The sequence below is a fragment of the Squalius cephalus genome (genome assembly GCF_949319135.1).
Source record: "Squalius cephalus genome assembly, chromosome: 22".
Lineage (NCBI taxonomy): Eukaryota > Metazoa > Chordata > Actinopteri > Cypriniformes > Leuciscidae > Squalius > Squalius cephalus.
In genome coordinates, this window is record NC_137143.1 from 27678389 (window position 1) to 27702876 (window position 24488).

At 36.7% G+C, this 24488-nt stretch overlaps 1 protein-coding gene across 11 annotated transcripts in view; it reads right to left on the reverse strand.

Annotated features, from left to right (window-relative positions):
* Positions 1–24488, reverse strand: part of itpr1b (inositol 1,4,5-trisphosphate receptor, type 1b) — a 137096-nt gene that overhangs the window by 79958 nt on the left and 32650 nt on the right. For all 11 annotated transcript variants that reach the window (XM_079856654.1, XM_079856662.1, XM_079856658.1 and 8 more), the window contains 25 exons: positions 23617–23771; positions 18351–18450; positions 17608–17768; positions 17319–17460; positions 16825–16983; positions 15326–15498; positions 14842–14961; positions 13848–14033; positions 13435–13686; positions 13188–13329; positions 12944–13097; positions 11670–11860; positions 10325–10457; positions 10197–10248; positions 9950–10115; positions 9704–9877; positions 8895–8963; positions 8503–8640; positions 7796–7921; positions 6387–6587; positions 6054–6305; positions 4894–5019; positions 4456–4584; positions 793–913; positions 60–244 (listed from right to left, as the gene is read on the reverse strand). In XM_079856654.1, coding sequence (XP_079712780.1) covers positions 60–244; positions 793–913; positions 4456–4584; positions 4894–5019; positions 6054–6305; positions 6387–6587; positions 7796–7921; positions 8503–8640; positions 8895–8963; positions 9704–9877; positions 9950–10115; positions 10197–10248; positions 10325–10457; positions 11670–11860; positions 12944–13097; positions 13188–13329; positions 13435–13686; positions 13848–14033; positions 14842–14961; positions 15326–15498; positions 16825–16983; positions 17319–17460; positions 17608–17768; positions 18351–18450; positions 23617–23771 — 3807 coding nt within the window. The remainder of the gene's footprint in view (positions 1–59; positions 245–792; positions 914–4455; positions 4585–4893; positions 5020–6053; positions 6306–6386; positions 6588–7795; positions 7922–8502; positions 8641–8894; positions 8964–9703; positions 9878–9949; positions 10116–10196; positions 10249–10324; positions 10458–11669; positions 11861–12943; positions 13098–13187; positions 13330–13434; positions 13687–13847; positions 14034–14841; positions 14962–15325; positions 15499–16824; positions 16984–17318; positions 17461–17607; positions 17769–18350; positions 18451–23616; positions 23772–24488) is intronic.

The window sequence follows — 24488 nt, forward strand, 5'->3', positions numbered from 1 at the left end:
GCAATATTTAATACAAAAATATTACGCCAACTTCCTCATTGGCTGAGATCCGGCCTCACCTGCAGCCTCTCGATGATGTTCCTGTAATCTTTGGAAGTCGTGAGCGTCGAGTCCCTTCTGGATGCGTTGCGAGCGGACATCCTCCAATTGAGGATGGTCTTCTGTACCACATTGTTGGACTTCACAAACAGGTTGTTCACCTGGCTGTCCAAATCCACCGGGATGGCGATCGCTCTGCTCTTGGCTAAATGAGACAGTTGAAAATACAACTATTAAATGCCCACCTCATGAATGATAAAATCATTTCCTTAATGGGCAGTCACACTACACCTTTTGTTCCATTGACTACCATTCATTCGCATACGAATGCTAAAGACTGGAAATGCATTTTGGTGCATTCCAAAGTTCAAGTTTGGTGAACTCTGACTCGAATTCGTATCAAGTAAAGACGTGTGACCAATAGGAGATCGATAAGCCATGGGTTCACCTCTTGGCTGAATAAAAGAACGTACATTTTTTCCAGTAAAGTAGAGTAGATTGTATATTTCTACTTTTTGGATTTATTATTATTTGGTTCATAAAAAAAGACGGCGCAGAGTGTGACGTCATATCACAACCGTTGCAGTGACTGTAGAAATATTGCGTGTGACCGCAGCTTTATGCTTCAGTCAGGTTTTTATTTGAAACACAACAGAGGATGAATGGAAAGATGGATGGGAATGATGTCATCCTTTAAAGCTCACTCCGTGTGTAAATTTATGGAAAATTGGAATAGTCAGGTCAAATACTTACCCACATCAGACAGAACCTTAATGCAGCTCTCCACTGAGGCTTTCTGAGCAGGAACCAGCCAGTTACAGTGGTAAACTCTGAAAACCCCCTGCAGGAGCTGCACAAACACAGGCTGCCGGGTCTGGAGAAAGAGAAAGAAAACACAACAGGAGAGGAAAGGAGAAAGGAGAGAGAGAGATTGTAAAATGACTGGGGAAGAGAAACAACAAATTAATACTTGAGAGAGGAAACTTCTCCGACTGATGTTCATGTTTTAAAGTGAACAAAACATCTCTACAGAAACCTTTTGGTTCCTAATATGTTGAAATAAAGCAGTTAAGTGGTCCATTTATATGAATGTTCCAGGTTCAATACAAAAGCTCTATCGGCAGCATTGGACAATCATTTTGACTCAAATGTCAATGGGTCAAGGCATTCTAGAGAGTTTTAAATGTTGGTTAAAGCACATACTGTACATGAATTATTCCATAACAGATGTGTATATTTGAGCTTTATACTATAGTTAATGGACTTTTGGTTCAATGTTACCAACATAATTCCTGTGACTAGAGTTTGCTGCATGTAAACAGCCCATTTATGATAACTGGTTTCCAGATATCCACTACCATTCAAAGAAATTAAAGGTAGGGTAGGCAATTTCAGAAAAGCTAGCAATAGCGAGCTAGCTTTTAAAATGGCGTTAAATTACCTAATGATTTTCTGTCTACAACTCTACATAGCCTTACAGAACACGCTGATGACGTGTGCTGTCTGCGTGAGCAGGTGCGCGAAAACAGGGAGTGCACAAATGCATATGTTGACAGGCAGGTAGAACATCGTATCATTGTATCCAGACTGAATTCAATGATTGGACGAACATTTTTTGGTCGTGAGACTTCCACAGAAGATCAGAAAATGTAATATTTAGACAACTTCTATTATTGATTGCTATCAGGATGTGGAGAGTTTCAACCAGTATAACAAAAAGTGTTTATAAAACAATTGCCAACCCTACCTTTAATACTTTTATTCAGCAAAGATGCTTCAAACTGATCAAGTGAAAACAAAGACTCCTATTTCAAGTAAATGCTGCTCTTTTTATCTTTTTTTTCCATCAAATAATTCTTAAAAAAATAAAAAAAATTAAAAAAATCAGTTTCCACAAAAATAAATAAAAGTATTAGGTAGCACAACTCTTTTCAACATTTATAATAATCAGAAATGTTACTTGTGCACCAAATCAGAAATTATATTAGAATGATTTTTGAAGCATCATGTGACTGAAGACTGGAGTAATAAGGCTGAAAATTCAGCTTTGCATCACTAGAATAAAATACATTTTTAAATGTATTTAAATAGAAAACAGTCATTTTAAATTGTAATAATATTTCACAATATTACTGTTCTTACTGTATTTTTGTATGTTTGTACAATTTTTATTAAAAAACAAATCTTACCAACCCCAAACTTTTTAACAGTAGTGTATATGGTCAAAAAAGGAGTTAAACAAATGAGACAAAAAATGGCTTAGTTAGTATCATTACAGCACATGTGGAAACACTGAGGGACTGGCTTCTGTGGTCATCCTCAGCATGTTACAGATGCTATCGATAGATCTTAACTTGCATTGTACCCGGCATATTTTTAAAGACAATCTAAAAAATAAAATAAAAAGTGCCTATATTTGGTCATATTTCTACAAATGTTATTGTAGATTAAGGTTAACAGGTTAACAATTTAGGATGCATTAACACCTCAAGTGACAGAAACTATTTACCAACACGTCTTACCACTAACACAACGGGTGAGAACGCAACACCACTCACAAGTAAAAATGTGTAAAGCTAAGAGGAAGGATGACAAGTTTACCACGCTACATTTGTGAGACTTGTACAAACACTTTCTAGACAACTAGGTCTAATATGCCCAAGGGGTAAATTGTGAATTAAAAAAAAAAAAAGAATGCATCACTGTGATCTAGTTTCCACTGAAAAAGGCCTACTAGACAAGAGACTAACCAAAACTACGTCACCACATTCCATATGCAACCACTGTGAAGTCATTACAAAGTGGTACCTCAGTTATTTTGCCTAAAATGGAGGCCTGCCATAACAAAGAGAGATGGAAGAGATCAGAGATGGAAGCTGTTATGAAGCAACACTTCCAGGAAAGATTGAATGGGGTTTAGGATCTAACACGTGACATGGTATTAGGAGGTACTTCCTAATTTACTATGGCAGACTAAAGTCTTTTTTTTTTTTCTTTTTTTTTTTTTTAACTGTCTGGATCTGGATTGGTCAAACTAACCTAAAGTTTTGATGGTAGTTTAAAGTGTAAATATAACATATATTTATTTACAATATCTAAAAATATGATACTTTTAAATCAGTGGCAATCACAACTAATATTAAAAATTCATGAGAATCAACACATTTCCACCCCAGTTCTTGTTACTTGTATATACATTATTGTATTAATGTGATGTCAAAATAAATTATATATTTTGTAATTTAAATAGCATTTAAACATCATAGTAGTATTTATTTACTGTAAAACTGAGAATAATGTAATGCCACAAAATGTCTTTATGCAAGACTCATCCTATTTTAATCTGAAAACAAGCTTTTTAAAGAAGTCTTTACTGTTGATTTTACTGTTTGTTTACAGGTCGAAATGTCATGCATAAAGGCAGAGATAATTTGTGACATCGTTATATTATTCTCAATGTTATGGTAAACAAATAGAGAATTGGCTTCATCACGTTGTCTAAAACCAAGAAAGACTGCTTTGAAAATAATGGTACGGTACAATGTTATTTTTGATACAAGATACTATTACAGTTTTTATTCAAATTTTAAATTAGTTTTATATTTTCCATTTTCGTTTTTTGATTTTACAGTTTTAGAGAAATTTAGCCATTTCTATTAGGTTTTTTTTAAATGTCTATACAGGTTTTACAAATTTTTATATATTTTAGTTATATTCAGTTTAGTTTTGTTTTTTCATATTTTATTTTATTTCAGTTAACATCATTTATTTTATTTCAAATTTATTTCATTTTAGTTATATTATTAGTTACGTTATTTAGTTTCAAATAATATCCCTGGTCGGTTCAGTACCGACAAATATAGTCATTTTATCCGTGCACATAGATGATTTCATTACTACTGAAAAGTCAGACGTATTATTAACAGTACCAACATATGTCTGCAGGCACGATTGGCCCTAGTTTCTCACGTTGCGAAATGGAGATGTGGGAAGTCTGCGTGTGCTGATGTGCAAGACCATGAGAGAAGAGAGTTCTTGGTAAGCTCTGGTCAGTGCGTCAGTCACCAGTGGTAAGGCTGATTCTTTAGAAACCCACGAGTGTGACGAAACCGCCTGAATTTCTACAAATCCTAGGGGCACCAGCGGGTTAGGGCTAGATTAGAGGAGGAGCTTTACAGATACTCACATACATATGACGTGCCACCTAAGCCAGGAAGGGGTGAGGAGGGGTAAGATATTATCAGGAGAGGTTATTTTCCATTTATGAAAGATAACAGTATATTTACTTCAAAGAAATCAAACCATTTCAGATAAGATGCAAATGGTGGTAAACCAAATGAAATGAAACTAGAAGCATCATATACTAAACATTTGCACATATATGAGGAGTATATACTGTTGTATTGGGGTCATTACCTGTAAACTAGTGCTCTGGTCGGAGAAAGGCGAGCTGAAAAATGTAGTCACAATACTCATCACGGTTTCAGTCACGTAGCTTTCTAACGTGGTGTCGGCATGTTTGCGGTCGCTTGTATTGTTGCAGACCTGGATGCAAGACAGCCATAAAGAATAGACAGAATTATTGTGGGCTTGAGTCATTTGCTTCAGTAAGCACAGTCAGAACATACACTGATTCACTCCTTTTTTATGCACCAAAAAGGAGATGCAGATGTTTAGCAATCATAAAAATAAAACGCAAATCATACCACAAATAATGAATCACTCCTACTCTACTCACACAGACAATTAAACAGTGTAGCGGAACACTAGCTAGCAAGAGATTGGTACTTTTTGGTACTTTACACCAGGACAATTCATTGGGGTTTAAAAAAACCCCAAAACGGCTTCCATTACCCTGCATATGTCGACCAGAAAGTTCTCAAAGAGCTTCCACATGTGGTTGCTGGTGTAGATCTCCTTCATTTCGACCTCTGTGTCCACGTAGCAGTGGTTCAGGAAGTTTATATATGCAATTTTTACCTAAGAAAGGACAAAGAGTATACATACAACTTCATTTTGCAACAAATTATATCAAAACAAGTCACATTCTGGGGCTGCTTGACCTGGAGAGATGAGATCATTTAGGCCAGTGGTTTTAGGACAGGGTTCCGGGGCCCACTATGGGGCCTTAGCAAACTTAGCAAACTTCAAAATGGGCCACTGAATTCCTTAAAATGAATTTGTGGTGAGCATAAGACACACAAAAAACTTACTGATTCCAAACTTTTAAATAGGTAGTGTTAATATTAAAAAAAATGACAAAAATATTATTTTATTTTTTTTCCAAATCAGTGGCAATCACTAATATGTTTATGCATGCATTTATGTTCATTTTAATATCACACATGTCTCGGAAAATATATTTTATGAATTCCTTAGAAAGAAAAAAAAGAACTGTACCAAATTAAATCATGCTTTCACTTCCTGAGTAGTTTTTGGTTAATGCATTTTCTGAGAAATGACTTTCTGGTTCATATGTCCATTTTACCCCTAATAAAGGTCATTGGGACATTAACAAAAAATTCATGAGAATCAATCACATCTGTTTTATGCATTAAAAAAAATCATTAAAAAAAATTAATTATTTGTTTGTTTTATGCATTAAAATATTCTAACTGAATCAAAATGCTAAAAAAAAAAAAAAAAGGGTGTTATATGTGTGTGACACAATTATATGTTTAAACTTCTTTTAACTTCTGGAATCACAACATTACTTGTGGTTGATTAACTCAATATATCTCCCAGTATGTGTTAGTAAAATAGTTTAAAAACAGCTTTTGATTACTGTGTTGAAAACTCCAAACTTTGGACTTGTCTGGGACTCACTGCAGCTTATTCTAGCCAATAATCACCCACTTAGACAAGAAGAGTCCATCTGACCAACATGTAAAGCGACCGTTCACGGTTTGATTTGTTTCTATTGGCCATTTAGGGGATGGTAAACAGATGCTACCACAATAAAATGTTGAGGAACAACATTCAAACTATGCGGCATTAAGCTGTAGACCACCAACCTCAGGGATGCAGTCTTTGTGCGTGACCACACGGACAATATCATCCAACGGCAGCAAGGAGTTGCACTTGATCTCGGTGTAGACGTTTTTGCCCTCCGTGCAGACGGCCAGCAGCTCCACCAGGTGGATGTGGTACATGAGCGGGCTATTTTCATCCATTCGTTCACGCTCCGAACGCATCATCTGGACCAGAGTCTGAAAGGAGGCCCGGTCATTATAAAACACCAAGACATCCTCCCCAGAGTTCACCAACTGCAGAAAAAGGGAGATTAAACATTAAATCACGGGAATAATTAGAAAAACTGAAATAATTTCATCATATCAGCCACCAACCTCGGCCATTACAATATCCTGGCATTTCTTGATGAACTTGTTCTCTGCCTTGACGATGGTCTGCAGGAACTTCAGGTACTGCACGTGCCTGCCGTGGGACTCTATGCAGTGGACGAAGTGCTGCACGACCCGCTCGTTCATCTCACTGCACAGCTGAAAGTTGTTCATGAATATGTGCTGCATCGTGATGGCCTCCAGGATCTACAGAAGATACAATCAGATATATGCAGATGAAATAACAATTTAATAACAAACACTGTGGCGACGTCCTGCTTGTTCAAGAACCCCAGAAAAAAGGACCTTCATTCGAATTGAGCAAAACGAATGAAAACACCTTGGTGCTGAAACACCCCATTTTCAAAGATTATGGTTTTCAATTTTGCACAGGACAAACTGACTTTATGACACTATGACCAGTAACAGGTAAAGCAAATATTGTTGATCATTGCCCTGGCCTCCAAATTCCCCAGATCTCAATCCACTTGAACAACTGTGGGATGTGCTGGACCGACAAGTTAGATCCACGGCGGCTCCACCTCACAACCTACAGGACTTGAAGGATCTAGCAAGCTGCTAACACCTTGGCCTAATGGTTAGAGAGTCAGACTGATAACCCAAAGGTTGCTGGTTCGATTCTCAATACCGATAACTGAGGTGCCCTTGAGCAAGGTACCTAACCCCCAATCACTCCCCGGGCGCCACAGTAAAAATGGCTGCCCACTGCTCCTGGTGTGTGTCCACGGTTTGCAGTATGTGTGTTCACTGCTCACTAACCCTTATATGTGTGCACTAACTTGAATGGGTTAAATGCAGAGGACAAATTCTGAGTATGGGTTTCCAGTACCATACTTGTCACTTTCACTTTCAGATACCACAGGACACCTTCACGCTGTTTTGGCAGCATGCATAGGACCAAAGGCATATTAGGCAGGTGGTCATAATGTTTTGGCTCATATTTAAAATATATACTTCACTGTAATGGTTTTTATTTATCGAATCTGCTATTCAAGTTGCCAAACCTCTGTCCAATTACTAATTTTGCAGTGAAAAATGGCAGAAAACACTGTGTGAACAAAACGTAAAGAGCATCAACTCACAATAAGGAGTTTGACATCCAACATCACAAAAAAGTAGCGTTTAGTCTGAAATTTTCATTTTATGAGCCTAACAACACCCAAACAGTGCAATTAACACATCGTAACATTCAAATCCAGCACAAATATGACCATAATTAGTCATGATGAACTATGAATCACCGTCATGTTGCTCTAAAATTTGTTTGAGATGTAGCAATATGGAAACTGAGAACCTCCGTCATTCTCACCAGCCCCCAGCCGACACTCATCCAGAGTGATGAAGCACAATAGCCTCCCTGAGAGGTGTGTCTGAGTCTGAGATGAAGAGCTCACCCCAGGATTGAGGAACAGGTTGATGTGTTTGTGGAGGAGGGCCTGGTTCTGCTGGTTTCCTGCGCAGAAGTTCTGAAGAAACTCGTGAGCCAATTTCATGATCTCTTGCATTCGGACGTCCTCGCCCTGGAAAAATGAACATCTCTGCTCATTAAAATGCTTTTTTTTTTTTTTCTTTCTTTTTTTTGAAGTAGGGAAAAATGTTATCTGTTTATAATTTTAAGTAAATAAGAGACATTCATTTATTGTTGTAATTAAATAAAACATGACTAGAATAGAATGCCTTCACAATAATTAATAAAGTAACAACTTGTCATTCCATTAGTGAGTCTGGTCCATTTCAGTTTATTTAAGATAATAACTGTTTTTTATTCACTAAAAAGAAAAGGCTCATAGGAGTCTTTCTTTCAAGGAATGGACTAAACTAGATGTGTTGCATGTTTCTGTTCAAAGTCCCTTTCAAGGAAACTGCATGCTTTTGATTCAGTCGAAAGATTCTGAATTTTAAGAGTCATTCATTCATGAATGTATCGTGCTGTAGATTCAGTAGCAGTGTAGTGGAATGGCTTTCTGTATGGTTTTCCATCCGCATCGACTGAAGAATGCACATTTGAGATGCATTAACAGAACCAAATGTCATGAAAATCATTCTGTGAGTGCCACACTCATAGGACTCGAGTACACTAGAACACACTCATATATTGCACCTTCTCATAAGGGATCTGGAGCAGCTCAAGCACCACTGAATGAGCTCCCATGTTCCTCAACAGCCTCTGCTGCTGTTTCTTACTCTTCTTCCCAGACGGTCCTTCCTGCACACACAGCTTGCTAAGACGCAGGAGGATCTAGAGAGAGAAAGACAGACAGATGATGAGCTGAAGAGGAGAAAATGAAGTGAACGAACACTTTTTAATCAACGCAACTCAAACTGCAAAAGCTGTTACATGTGGTGCTAATTCCTCCAGCACTGGTTAATTGGATCTACTTTAGTTAAGGAGGCTACATAATTAGCTTTGCCAGTGTTTATGGTCTTTGGCTACATCAAAAGACTGCTAGCTTATAAAGCTTACTGTGCATGAGCACGTGAACAACACTTTACCTCCTTCACGTCCTTGTAATTGTCACTGCCACTTCCGTCCGTCTTTTTTTTGTCCGAACCAGAGTCTCTCTGCATAAAGAGCAGCAAACATACAAAGGCTAAATGAAGCAAGTGTGAATATTGCATTCTATTGAAATAATAAGGGTCAATGTGTAAAGAAAACGGCCTCAGAGTAAAAAAAAAAAAAAAAGGTAATTACAAGATCAGGTTTAAAATATATATAAGATATAAGATTTCAATTACTAGAAAAAAGCACCAATTCCCTTTTTTTAGCATATATATACATATACAAACACACACACACACACACACACACACACATATACTGTATATAGTTTGGATTTTTGTAGTACTTAGTGGCATAAAAAAAAAAAATATATATATATATATATATATATATATATATATATATATATATATATATATATATATTTTTTTTTTTTTTTTTTTTTTTTTTTTTTTATAATTCTATCAAATGATTAAAAAAATCATATTCATCCAAATTAAATTCATCAAAAAAAAATCCTGGAAAAATGAAAACATGATGCTGAAAATTCAGCTTTGCACCACAGGATTACAATAAATTAAATTACATTTTTACATATATTAAAATAGGAAACAGTTATATTTAACAATATTACAATCTTTATTTCTGATCACATAAATGCAGCCTTGGTGAGTATGAGAGACTTCTTTCAAAAACATTGCAAATCTTACCAAGCCCACTTTTTAAATGGGTGTGTACATTAATATGGCAATATAAGCCAAGACTACAAAAGACCTCTGCTTTAAATAATAAATGTTCCCACCTTCTTTTTGTTGTCAGACTCTGCTGGGAGTCCGTCCCCTGCATCCATGCCATCATCACCCTGCCGCTTGTACACCCAGAGCTCAGACTTTTCCACATTAGATCGCAGCTGGTCAAGGTCCGATTTGATCTGCTTGTAGTTGTCTACATCCTGACTGGTCACTAGAAGCTGAACCTAAAGGGAAAAAAGAAGTCGCATGAAAAATGTACTTACAAAACGATTAACTTGTATCATTGTGTTAAATACCTGTTTGAAAGCCATGAGCACTTCTTGTCTCTGACTGAAGTGCCTGAAGAGCAGATGTAGCGCTCCAGACACAAGCGGTGGATAGTCGTGCATGGTAAGGTGCAGCAGAACCCTCAAAAATGTCCTGCCACCATGATCATCAAGATCCAGAGGCGTGTTCTCCTCGCTGAGTTCAGAAAAATAGTTTCATACTTGCGTACTCTTACAAAGACTTTTGCAGCTTCTCGTTCAAGAAATGAATCCTTACCTTCCACCAAAGATTCCTTCTGCTTGCTCTTCAATGTTCTCAAAGTCCAGAGCTGTGAAACAAACAGAAACACTCTCATAATCTTTAGAGTAACTCACAGGTGATAGTGATTAGGGAATACTGTGTACCTGGGATACTGTTGGGCCCGTCTGCATTTGCAGCTGGCATTGCATCCGTTTGCATGTTGCTCTCGTCAAACTCTCGTTTGAAGATGCACAACAAGCAGGAGATCCTGTAGTCCAGTCGTACATTCAGAATAAACTGAACAGAAAACACAAGGTTTGGTATTTTAAGCAGATTTGTGCTCTAATATTTCTTGCAGTAACTATTGTGGTTTCTCAGATTGGATATACTGGATATATTGTATATTTTCAAAGGGCTAAAATAAAATAATAATAAAATAAAACAAAATAAAAAAAGAATACTTATATTTAATAATACATATAATAATATTAATACATTTTAAGCAAAAAGGCTGCAAAATAAAATGAATAAAAAATAATACTTTTTTATTTTATATATATATATATATATATATATATATATATATATATATATATATATATTTAAATAAATATATATATAAAAATATAACATATTTTAAGCTTAAAAGGTTGCATATAAAATAAACAAAAATCAAAACACAAAATAAAACAAAAAACAAAACTACACTATATTTTTGAGCTCAATCAATTATTTTTATTTCCCTTTTTCTCCATTTCTATTTTCATATTCCATATATTTAATGGGGCTATATGTAAGAATTTTTTAGGTATTTAATTCATGTATTAATTTTTTGTTGCCAATGTATGAACAGCTTGTAACAAAACTTTTTAAAAAAACGAGACCTTCCCCAACTTCCTAGGTTGTCTATGAAAGCCTGAGGACTGATTTTTATGTGAAGGACTCAGGACATTTTTGCCCGGGAAAAACAAAAGAGATCCTCTCTTCCATTCTATGACACATGGAACTAATTATTACAAACTATAGTCTCACATATCCAGATATATACAGTCTATAGTCTCAAATATACTTTATAATCAAATCATAATTACAGTGTAATTTGAATTATCTCATCAGTAGACATGATGCCGGTGAATTGCAGAGCTTGTGCAAACATATCCATAATCAGATGCTTTCCTACCGCTGTCAATTTTACTCTGTGTTTATTTTTTTATTGAGAGGAAAGCACGCAGCACATATTTACATATTCATCTCAACTTTCAGCAGCGTGGATGGCGCCTGGATGTTTGTTAACAGTATATCGCGGCAAAGGTTTTTCTACATTATTACTTCTGAGCAAAAAAAGACCTCCGCCGTGAGTATATCCGGGCCTCGAATCACGTTCAGTCTCTTCTACGTTACATGTGCACGAGTGTGAGCACGAGCAATAAATTGCCAGATGCAGTTCACTTAACGGCCACCGGTGTCGCTAATAACAAGGGTTTCTTTTAATGATGTGTTTTTAATTACCTGTAGGATCTCTATGATCTTTAGTTTGGTGTCCATCACCAGAATGTCTTCTTTCTCTGGTTCTGTCTGGGTCTTAACCACATCACCATCTGGGGGTGTTGTGGGGGTTATGGGTAAGAATCCACCCCCTCTTAGGACCACCTGGGTCATCAGCTCCCCAACGCCATGGATGGATTTCATTACATTGCTACCTGAGAAAAACATAACCAACAAAGTGTTAAAACTTCTGATTAAAAATGTGTCTTTTTACATTTGATGTCTTGGTGATTGTTTGAATATCAATAGCAGAACCAAAGGATGTTGAGCTTTCTGGGGCCGTATTCACAAAGAATTTTAAGGCTAAAAGTAGCTCCTAACTGGCGAATTTAGGACCAACTCCTAAAAATAATGGGCGTGTCACTCGTAACTTTAGGACTCCTAATTTTTTTGACTAAGAGTAATTCACGAAGCATTTTAGCCCTAAAAGTAGCACCTAAGCCTGGGACAGCTTAAAAGAAGTCGAGAGGACTCCGAACTCACTAAGACCTATTCACAAACCGCTTTTTGTGGCATTTCACGTTGCGATGTTTTGAAATGCGTATGCGGCGGCTACAGGAGCTTCCAATCGCGAGGGAACAATTTTGCATTGTAGGCATAATGCAATAACGCCACCAACAACAACCAAAACTAGGCTACTCATTGCATGTAAACTAACTGTAACGTTTCATTGTGAATCAAATTAAAATGTTCTTCTCTTTGCAAACGTAGGCAGAGGCATATAGTGACAGATTAATTCAATAATGTTGCAAAGATATTGCATCAATCCATATGTTTCATTAGGCTACTAGGCTATTTGTTTTGCCTTACTCTTTATTCATTTAGGCTATTTATTCAGTTATTCATCATCTTCCGTCCTTCGCACTACTTGTGTAGCGCACGCATTCTCAGAACTGTCACCTGTCACTCATCATCGTAGGGGAGGTGTTTGGAATCATTCCCGCGTTACAATCATCAGCCAATCAAGGTGGTCACTTCAGTCAAGCTCGTGCATGAGTAATGACGTCATCCATAGCAACGAAGACTCACTCTTAGTTTAGGAGTTGTCATTTTTCTTTACTTAGAGTAGGTCTGAAAGGCGTTGTGAATAACTTTTAAGAGAAAACTCCTAGCTAAAATCTTTTAGTGCGATTTAGGAGTACTCCTAGTGATAACATAAAATGCTTTGTGAATACGGCCCCTGATCTATAGACTCAAACTGTTATAATATGAGAACACGATCATAAATCGAGATTTACTTTTGGACTCGTCTCCCTTTTCCATTTTGTTTATAGGATAGATAGTGCTGAGGTGAACGCAGTCCAAAATGGCCAACAGGATCTTGGTCAAACGCAACAAGTCGCTGAAGTTGTAAAAGCCAAAGTAAATGAGGTTTCTTGCTAAATTCACAACCTTAGTAGAAACAAAAAGACATAGAAGTGTTAGCCACATCCAAAACAACCCACGTTTCTCACGCTTGCACATGTTGGTTGGATGGCTTACCTCAAAAGTAAGTTTGTTTTTCTCTTTATCAGAGAAAGGAATGTTTTGACAGACCACATCTCTGAGGTAGTTCTCAACAAAATCCATCGTGAGCGCAAAGCGTTCCTTTATCTCGTCTCTACTGGTTCCATCATTATCATAACTAAAACAAAAAGACAACATTAACTAGACCATTTTGGTCTGGTAGAGACAAAAAACAATAACAGAAACCTAATAATGTAAGTGTGTACAACGTTGTACAACATACTCATCGATAGCAATTTTGGACGGGATCTCGGACCACAGCCTGGCATATTTCACAGGCATGACCTGTTCCTGCGGGTCACGGTCCACGTGCATGTGAAGCATCAGTCGGCAGAAGGAGGCACGAAGGTCATAGGGCAGGTCTTCATCCGACATGCAGCGCAGGATCAGGTCCACATCCAGCTGACCTGATATCTTCTCAATGGCCAAGTACTGGCGGTCCAAACACATCCGTGCAAACAGGTTCAGCTGGTATCTGAGGAAGAAATGAACCAGGAGAGCAAGTTACTGAGAGAACTGATGTTTTGATTTGGTTTTATACCATTTTTTGTACTTGAAAACATTTAACCAATAATGTCCGTTTTTGGGTTTTGTCCTGATTAACATTGATCCTTAGTTTATTTCCTCTTGGCTGACCTGTAGTAGCTAATGATCTCCAGGTCATCTTTCTGTCCTTCTTTGGCATCCTGTGCCAGCTCTCTGACGCTCTTACTCTTGATCTCCTTCCCGCTGTCCTTCCAAAACAACCATACCTCCTCCTCATCCTCCTCTGACTCCACGGGACCCTCTCCAGACTCGACCTCAAACCGAGACAGCACCAGCCTGAGGAGAGACATAAAGACTTTTAAATGGAGCTAGCAACAAACAACTCTTAATTCTGACCTAGAATGTCAAAAAGGTAAAAAATAATTTGGAACATTTCGCACATGTACAAAGTGTCACATTTACATCATTCTCATGATGTTTTTTTTCTTTGAAACACGTCATGTGGAACCTATTACATGTCCTTAGCCATACAGAAAGACAGATAATGTTCATCACTGCATTTAATTGATTTAAAGTAGGTCACTTGCAAATCGAATTATCCTGTGCAGCATTTTCAAAGCATTGCCTAGTACTTATCAAGTGTGACTCAACACTGTAAATAAATAAATAACATTAAAAAAGTTCAGGTCAAATTAAACTTTTAATGACTTCTGCAGTCTCAAAATTATTCAATCCCCTGAATAGAATCCCTCACAACAGCACAAATCTGCAAAACTAAAGGCTTCATTAGTTGCACCAGGTGTGCTTGAGCTAGAACACATGAAATATCCGAACTGGCAAGGTTTGTTGAGTGTCACATTTGACTGCATGTTAGAAATATGATGCTGAAAATTCAGCTTTGCATCACAGGAATTAATTACATCTTAAGATATATTTGTAAATATGCATTGGTGAGCATAAGAGACTTCTTTAAAAAAACGACAGACTTCTGAATGGTAGTGTATATTAACATTATATTAAATAAAGATAATAACTAAATAATTCGCTACACATAGCAATATTGCAAGTGCAAGTGAACCTGTATTTAATTTAGTCTTGGTTACATTCTCTTTTACTTGGTTCATAGTTTTCAAAAATGTCTCACTTGGTCTCTATAAGGATGTCAGCATTGGCGGGGTTCAGCACTGCGTTGCAGATCAGCTCCTGAGTTACTGGAATGGACTTGTTCATGGACACACACAGATCGGAAAGGTAGTCCAGAAACCTAAAAATAACAAGCACAACTACAACTGCAACTACATATCAACAAACTTTCATTAGAGTATTAATAGACTGTAGTAGACTGTTAGGTTAGGGTTAGTGTTAAGTTGACGTGCTTGCAAAGTTACAAAGTGTTAGCAGACTGTCTACTAATACTAATGAGAGTTAATTGACATGAAGTTACAAAGTTTCTTATAGTTAGTAGAATGTCTAAAGTGGACCATAGAAATACAGTGTTACCCATTGAAACATTCCAGACTTCAATCCATCTATCTGGTTACTTATATGGTATATTAGAACAAAAAAGTGCTGCTCTCAAACTTTTAGATAGAAAAGCTCTTTTGTCTTTGCAGCACATTCTCTCCCACCTTGGTTCACGATTTTTCCTCACAAGGCTGACAAATGTGTCAATTTCTGCCGCCGTGATGTGCTTCTCCAAGAGTTTGCGGTTGTTGTGGAGGAGTGCCGTTATCGTATCCTCAGCCAACACGTCGTAGCCGATCTGTTTCTGCATAAAGCGGAACTGCTTGGCGATGTATTCCTAGACAGAGGGCACAAGGGGACAAAGTGACTCATTCTGTTCTTTCATACACCATACACCAGACCTGTCACCCATTCCCTTTCGGAGTCGGTTTTACTTTCAATACACATTCACATGAGGATGAGGGATGAATCCATAAAAACTTTGAGGGGACGATATAGTCTATAGGTTAAAGCCCCACAAGGATTGTTATTGGGAACATGTACTGTTTGCTTTGATTAAAAGTGTCAGCTAAATAGCAAAATATTTGAGCTGTCAATCAGAGACAACTTATTAACTGAAACTAAAATCATAAAACTCATTATTTGAAAGAAAAAAAAAATAGGTTAAAAATGTCAGTGCATTCAATCCCTTTCTAAAGTAAAACATCTGGATATATTTGAGAAATACAGCAAAGGACTTTTTTTATTTCTTCTTTTTTTTTTTGAGAGTGAACTTGTGGGTGAACATGGGAACTTCAGCTGCCAAATAGAATAAATAAACAATGTTAAATAAAACGAAATGCATTAAATATTTTTAATTAATCGCATTGGTTATGGCATTACCATTGAAAATTAAATATTACAGAACTCTGAAGCATTAAGTTTAAGTTAAAAGTTTAAGGTAAGGTGGCATTACATATAGTTTCTAGAAATGTTTCAAGAGCTTAAAAAGCATTCATTAGAGAGGTGTGAACCACAGGAAGTCACAATCATGCCTGCAGGAACAGATAACATCTTGAAGTTCATGAATATATCTGATCAAATCAAAAAGAACGCAAGCCAAATTTAAAGGCGTACTTCACTGCTGGCAAAATAGGCTTTCAATAAAACTTGGCTGCCTACCGTAGAAAGTTAAAAAAAATAAAGTTTTATGTATATTTAAATTGGTGCTACCTGACAAATAAAAACAGAGAAGAAGGCTTCTGTCTTCCTTTTTGCCAAATAGGTAGAAAAGCTTCAACACCCATAATGCACTGGGCATGTTACCATCCAAGGCCACTCCCATTCTGCTATGGATACTTACCAGTCAAATACAGTCTTGCTTTAGAAGGAAATACTTCTTAGCAAGTACTTCTTTACTCATAATGATTTTATTGTTCCTGGGTGCAAGAATTCAAAGAGTAAATGTTCAGCGGAAGTGAGTTAGCATCCAGCGCGTAAGTAGGCAGCGGCTAAAAGCTGCAAAGAATCGTAAATACAGAGAGAACGCTGCAACATATATATAAATTAGATTAAAAGATTAAAGATTTAAAAGATTAAAACAATAATAAAAATGCACAATTTTATGAGGTCTATGAGGTCGAAGGTTGAACTTCCACTTTGGCTGGTGTTCCTGCAGACCCACCTGGTTCTTCCTGTAGTCCTGCTGTGAATGTCGAAGCACACGGTAGCACAGTCTGCAGATGTGCCTGAAGGGGGCATGTCTCTGGTCACCCAGCTCCTCCAGACGCAACATGGGACCATCTCCACTGTCTGTGAACGGGGCCTGAAGAAGCTTGAAGATCTATAGATGGAGGGAGAATGGAGACTGGAATGAATCCTACTTCTGATGCATCTATAGCATCTAAACACACTCTCAGGAAACAATCAACGTGACCAAAAAGTTAAGAGGTTAAAGTTTGCAAAATCCTTTTTTGAGCCTTGACATTTAAATAAAGATGATTGAAGATGTTCTAAAATCCATCATAACTAGTTTCTGTGGGATATTTAGATAAAAAATCTGACATTATTTTCTCCCTCTAATGTTATTCTTAACCTAAAAATGTACATTTTGGTGAGAAGGACATGACTTTTAATCACTCTTAGAGATGAAATGTGAGGTATTGAAGAAAATCCTACTTGTTTCAAGATATTCTGCTCTCTCATGAGTTTCTGCCGCTCACGGTTGGGTTTATTGACCATGATCTCCAACACATCCTGTCCATTGTTGGGAATGTCCACCACAAAAAACACAAGGTCCTCTAGAAGCTTAGTGACAAACCTACAGAATGTAGAGAGAAAAGAATATCATGGTAATTATAATGTCAGGTTAAATTCCAAGGACAAAATCTGTTGGAAATATTGTATATTCTTATACACCGTAATCAATTGCTACACTGAAACAACGAAGTTTTAACCGAGGTTGTACCTTCTTTCATTCTGGGTGATCGTGCCCTTCTCCAGTTTGCCAGCGATGGATGCCAACACTTTACTGGCATCGTTGGCAAAGTCTAGGTCCCTCACCTCAGCTGGAGGGACTGGCACAATGGCGAAGGCCTCTTTATCTTCTTTGACAGGTGATGTGCCAATCTGACAGGGAAAACAAACCGTAATTGAGTGCAACACTAATATCATGAGCAATGTTATGTTGAAGATGACATCTATTATAAGAGATCCTACACATTTTCCAGTGCAAAATTCCATATTTTCCTGACTCAAACTTCCAAACCTCTCTGTAGATGTTTTTAGACCATATTTAAAGTAATTGGTTTCATTGTGTTTGAATATAGTATAGTCACCTATAATTATTTTTATTTTCATTTTTTCCCCCATTGGTTTTCTCGAAATGACAACATGTAATGTGCTTACTTAAAACATTTTTTTTTCTGCATATTCATCTCTAACCCATCAGTGTGATACTGATCACCAAACAGCAAAGAACAGTCTGATTTAGATGATTGTTTGCTGCTTTATCTGTTGCTGGTTTCAGTGGCGCACACACATTCAATTAGTGGTTCAAAAGAGACTTGCTTATGGTAGAGAAAAACAATGTTGCACAATGAAAATATGTGCCTTAAATTCATTCAGTCATGTTCCGACAATCACAAAACTGTCACTTAACTTTTGCCATGAACAATAATTCACACAACTGATTATTTGTTCAACACCCACCCGTAACATAACTGGCTTCTCCTCCTCTTTGTCGATGGGGTTGTTGGTGCTGTGGACCCATGTATTGGTGCACAAGTGCCTCAGTCTCACATACGAGTTCCTGCGGGCAATAATACACATAGATATCAAAATATATTATCTGCTTACAAAAAAAAAATCAAAGCTAAGCCCTGGTGATTAACATGCATATTATGATACACTGCTGGTCAAATAAAGCTAATGGGCTTTCCTGGGCTCATTTTCTTCTCTTGAACAAAACAGCCATTTACAATATAGCTTTTTAATAATAATAATAATTAATAACATACTTTAAATTTAATTGAATATTTATACATTTATATTTATTTATTTATTCATAAAGGAAATCGATAACCCCCCTTAACCCTTGTTCAAGTCATGTGAACACCTTTAAAAGTCACTAGGTTAGGTTCAGGACATATATTTGGGAAACCTTTCAAGTCACTGTGACCCCCCTAAACTCATGTGGTGTTGAATCCTACATTTAATGCCTGGTACACATTGTACAATTTTGGGCTGTCCCAGATGAAAGATGCCCAATCGTGGTGATTTCTGTGGTCGTGGCTTCTACACGGTGGTCATACGTCGTAGTAAAAAAGAGGTTCATAGACGGCCACTGTCATGGTCTTGCGGTAGCTTACAATTCAGTAGGTGTCATCATCATACAGTCTATACGTAAATGTCGTACCGATCTATGTCGTACAGTGATTTGTAATGATTGCCGAATTGCGTCAGGCATAAGAGGCTTTAACTGTCTAAGGCCAGACACTGGCTCTATTGAGGATGTCAAAGAAACTCACTGACCCATGTACAGACGCTGCAACTCTACACTCTAAAAAATGATCCAAATTTGGGTCAAATATGGACAAACCCAGCTGTTGGGTTAAATATTTTAATTACATTTTCAACCCATTGTTTGGGTTTGTCCATTTTTGTCCATAAAATGTATGGAGTGTAATGTATGGAACATGACGTTTATTAAGTCAGATCTAATTTAGCTATTTTGTGTCGAACTGCATCATATATGTTCAAGTGCTTCTGACATAAAAAGTTGAAGTAATTAGCTTTAAGACTCGTGCATTTGCAGACTTAAGTTGTTGTGGTTATGTTGCGCAATCCAAACCTGAACCTTCCCTGAGTTCATGCCGTTGACTCCAACGGTGCCTGCGGGATAGCTACAGCAGTTACACACACAAACACACAAACCTGCTGGCTATCAAAGCCTCTATTGTTCTTAGTGTTTAAACACACACACACCCCTACGATGACATTCAGTACCTGTCAGGCCGGATAGTTAATTCACTCTTGTTTTACTCCATCGCCACAAGCATGCACCCGTTCACATTACTCTCTCACACTTTGGCAATGTTCTCACTGCAAGCAAAAATGTTCACACTGGTGCCAAATCTTTTTTTATGTTGATCTGATATTTTAAACGTGGCACTGGTTTGAACAGGCGATACTTCTAAAGTGAGCCGCATGTGTAAAGCATCCAGGCATCATCAAAAGTACAAAATAAAATAAAAAGAATGCTAGTGAGGATAATGTGCAGTGGAGTTTGGTGTCAAATTGCATGAATTTTTTTGAGGGTGAGGAGGAAAATGTTTTTACTAAAAAAAGAACATTAGTGACGGAACGAAATGCTCTACCCATGATTTGGCATCATTTTTGTGTATGTGTGTGTAAATAAGAGTGTAAACTTTAAAATATGTTGTCAACTCTAACGGTTGGGGTCATTTTTTTTTCTTTTTCTTTTTTATATGAATACTCTTATTCAGCAAAGTTGCACTGAATGTATCAAAAGTGACAAAAAAGCCATTTATTATGCTATAAAAGATTTCTATTTCAAATAAATGCTTTCTTTAGAACTTTCTATTCTTTAAGGAATCCTGAAAAACCAAAATATTAAGCAGCACAACTGTTTTCAACATTGATAATAAGAAATGTTTCTTGAGCATCAAATCAGCACATTAGAATAATTTCTGAAGGATCATGTGACACTGAAGACTGGAAAATGATGCTGAAAATACAGATTTGCCATCACAATAATAAATTACATTTTTAAATATAATGAAATAGTAAAAAGTAAATATATAATTCACAATATTACTGTTTTTACTGCATGAAATAAATGCAGCCTGAGTGACCATAAGAGATTACTCAGAAAATCTTATCTATGTATAAGGGAAAATGCTTATACATGAATGAATTAAGAAGTCTGAGAATCACTATCATTAAAAATCTATTTCCATTTCTAAAAGGAATTTGTTTTTGTTTTTTCTTTCATTCCAGAGCCTATTTTTGCACTCAAAAACATAAATATAAATGAGTAAAATTATGATTTAGTTCTGTCACGTGTGAAGGATCTGATTTGGGCCTCGTTCAATTGAGGCTTGAACGTGACCAAAGAGTCAGAGTTCATAGTTCTATTATACACACCAGGAAGTAAAACTGGACCTAACAGTTCACACAAACACACTCCGTCATAGGGGTGTGTGATATCACGATTTTTGAAGGGAGATTGTAAAAGCTGTCAGTAAAAGAATAAAATAAAATAAAGTGAAATAAGATTTACTTCGGCCTAAATGATCTGACATTCTTTATATATATATATATATATATATATATATATATATATATATATATATATATATATATATATATATATATATATGTTGTTACCTTGTATCGCTGCATTTTTAAAATAGGAAAATTTGTTTGGCTATTCTAATCTTAAAAACCAAGACAAAAAAAATACTGTGATAAAATTGTGGATCGTGATCCTGCCTGAAAAAAAAACATGTGACGTGATATTTTTGCCATATTGCCCACCTCTACTCTGTCACACACATAAACACGTTTTAGATGGGCTACAAGTGGACATCAGACACGGCTGTGTTCCTGGAACGGTTGCATAAACGCCTATGTGACTAACAGGCTTACCTTTGTGTTTATGTGTGTGTGTGTGCGGGTGCCCTCTGTGCTCCCTTAGACTAATTAATCACATCTACTATGTTCTGAGAGGGGCCACTGGTGTGTGAGAACGAGGTAATTTTCAGGCCACACTTAAAGTCATGACTTTGAAAATCCTCTTTTCCTAAGATAAAACTTAAAGATGATCTCTCTCGCACACACTCACAGCACTCAGACATATTAGATATTGCCACAGTTCAGCTTATTACACATTTGGCCGTTCCTGTCAGCAGTTTAGTGTTGCATGAAATCCATTCAAAGCATGTGATTGAGAGGGCTGTATAATCGATGGATATGTTCAAGGCCTGTAGGCTCAATATACAAAGAAGCAGCTATTGATTCAAGATGCACAAACACACATCCATCATTCTGACATCATCAATATATATATATATATATATATATATATATATATATATATATATATATACACACACACACACACACACACACACATACATATATATACACACATATTTACATATACATACATATATATATATACATACATATACATACATATATACATACATATATATATATATATATATATATATATATGTATGCATATTATGTTCTCATATGATTCACTCATTAAACAGAATTCCCCCTATTATGTTCTGCTTCTGAGCAGTTTTCTTTATAAAAACACTTTTCAAGTGATTGCTCATATAAATAAGGGAATATGGGGGTGGGTGGTTACGCAACATCTGGCTTATGTTTTAACAACATGTTTCAACAACATGGAAAGATATCACGCTGGCAAAGTGCACGGTCACCCTGGTTTCCTGCCTCCCGCACCCTGTCGGGACTTTCCTGGCTATTTTCAGAAAGAACAGTCAGAATTTGCAGGTATTTGGATGAGGCAAAACACACACACAAACACACACACACACACACACACACACACACACACACACACACACGTGCACTCTCCATCCTGGAAGCATTTGGGTTTTGTGGTATGGACAAAGGGTCTGATGGGTGTGTGAGTACACATGTGATCTAATGTGTGCAGTTTTCCATCTCTCTCCTGTTCTGTCACACATGATTCATTGAGACAACAGACCTTAGTTAAAAATAATCAAGAGATGCATGACATCATGAGATGAGATCGACTTTCAGAACCAGGGAGAAAACTACATCTTTCCCGTGACTTATATCCATAGCCATATGCATCATATACACTCTTTATGTTCATTTAGAGTTGTTTTCGGCTTAATTTAAATATCCTGCCGGCCTGAAAACAACATAACAAAGAGCCACTGTCTGCCATTGGTAAAATCTTGAGTCTGATCTTATTCCACTCCTCAGAACTTTTTCTGGCAACAGAATAAGAGCGAAATATAAGAGAAATGAATCTAGCGTGTGTGGTGTGAATGCATCAGAAACAGGAACATTTACAGTTCACCCTTCCTCCTAAAAAGGGCATTACATTTTGCATAAAAAAGACACTTATTTTTTGCATTGTTCAATTATTGTAATTCATTTCCCCTGTTATAGTGTAAGGTTTTTTCGCAATTCTAATTATTCTCAATAACTTTTAGGCCTGTACATTACACAATAAACTATACATTTAAATCAATCAAATCAAAACCAATATAATATAATTTATAAATAATACATCATTATTTACTAAAAAAGAACGCTATTTTTGAATAATGGTGAGAATTTGGAGGTAAAATATGCTTACCTGTCATGAAAAATTGTCAATAGTCAACTAAAGTAATTATAATGGACTTAAAACTACCATCATATTCTTTAAGCAACAGGTCATTTCTATTTGTCTGTAAACCTATGGTTAAAATGTAGATTTAAAGCGATAGTTCACCCAAAAATGAAAATTCGGTCATCATTTACTCACCCTCAACATGTTTAAAACCTGTATGAATTTCTTTCTAGTGCTGAACATAAAAGAAGATATTTTGAAGAATGTTGGTAATTAAACAGTCGATGGTCCCCATTGACTTCCATAGTATTTTTTTTCCATACTATGGAAGTCAATGGGGCCCATAAACTGTTTTGTTACCCATATTATTCAAAATATCTTTTGTGTTGTGCAGAACAAAGAAACTCATACAGGTTTGGAACTTGAGGGTAAATAAATGGCGACCGAATTTTCATTCTTGGGTGAACAATCTCTTAAAGCTGTTCAAGAGGGTTTTTCTATCATTATATCAGTTAATGACCAATAGATTTGAACTGTAACATGTAAACCTGTACAAGGTTTTACCCTGACTTTATTGGTATCCAGTTAGACTTTGGTTGAGTGTACCTGGGTACGAGGGAGTCTCCTCCTCTGAGGGTGGTCGGATCCAGCTCAAATATGGAGGAGATGTCATTGCCATCGGGGACGGACACGAGGCTGTACATGACCTTCTCGTTGGGTGTGCGCAGACGTGCTCGCAGGGCATCATGTTCTGAGTCCAGCTAGTGGAGAGAGGAGACATTGTAACCATAGAGACAAATCACCTTGGACTGTTTATTGATTATGTGACTGAGATAAAAACTGCTCTTAAGTGATGCCATTAGCCAACAAAAAACAATCTCTGATTCGTGACAACTCTGCATGTGACCTGAAATTTCTCAAAGCCCTCAATGCACGCACAGTTACAAGAACATGAAGAAGAATGTGAAATCTCTTGATCAGTCACATGTGGGTTCCTTCAAAACAAGTATTTAGTAGTCAATAATAAAGGTAACTGTTGTTGATTCTTAGTTAACTTCAAAGAAACTCATTTAGATTTTATAAACTTGACCTAAGGGTCCATTATCGCCAAACATAATGCTTAACTTGAGATCTGTGTGCAGAGCTTATTAAGTACATGCACAGAAGCAACAGGAGGGACTGACGCTATATATCAAGCCATGGTGTTATACTGCCACCTACAGGTGCTGTGTTCACACTGCTCAAACTAGTTTACTCGTACCTATAGCGCCACCATGTGGTTGGTTAAGGAAGACATTCTAGAAATTATTGAACACCAACTGTCAAATAAAATCAATTAAAAAATAAATGATCTTTTCTGGGGTTTCTGCAGGTTTTATGAAGGTAAGACATTTTCAAGACCTTTTTAAGACTAAGTAAAGAAAATTGATGAAATATATTGAAGGGAATACAATACGTCAATATGTTCGTTACATGAA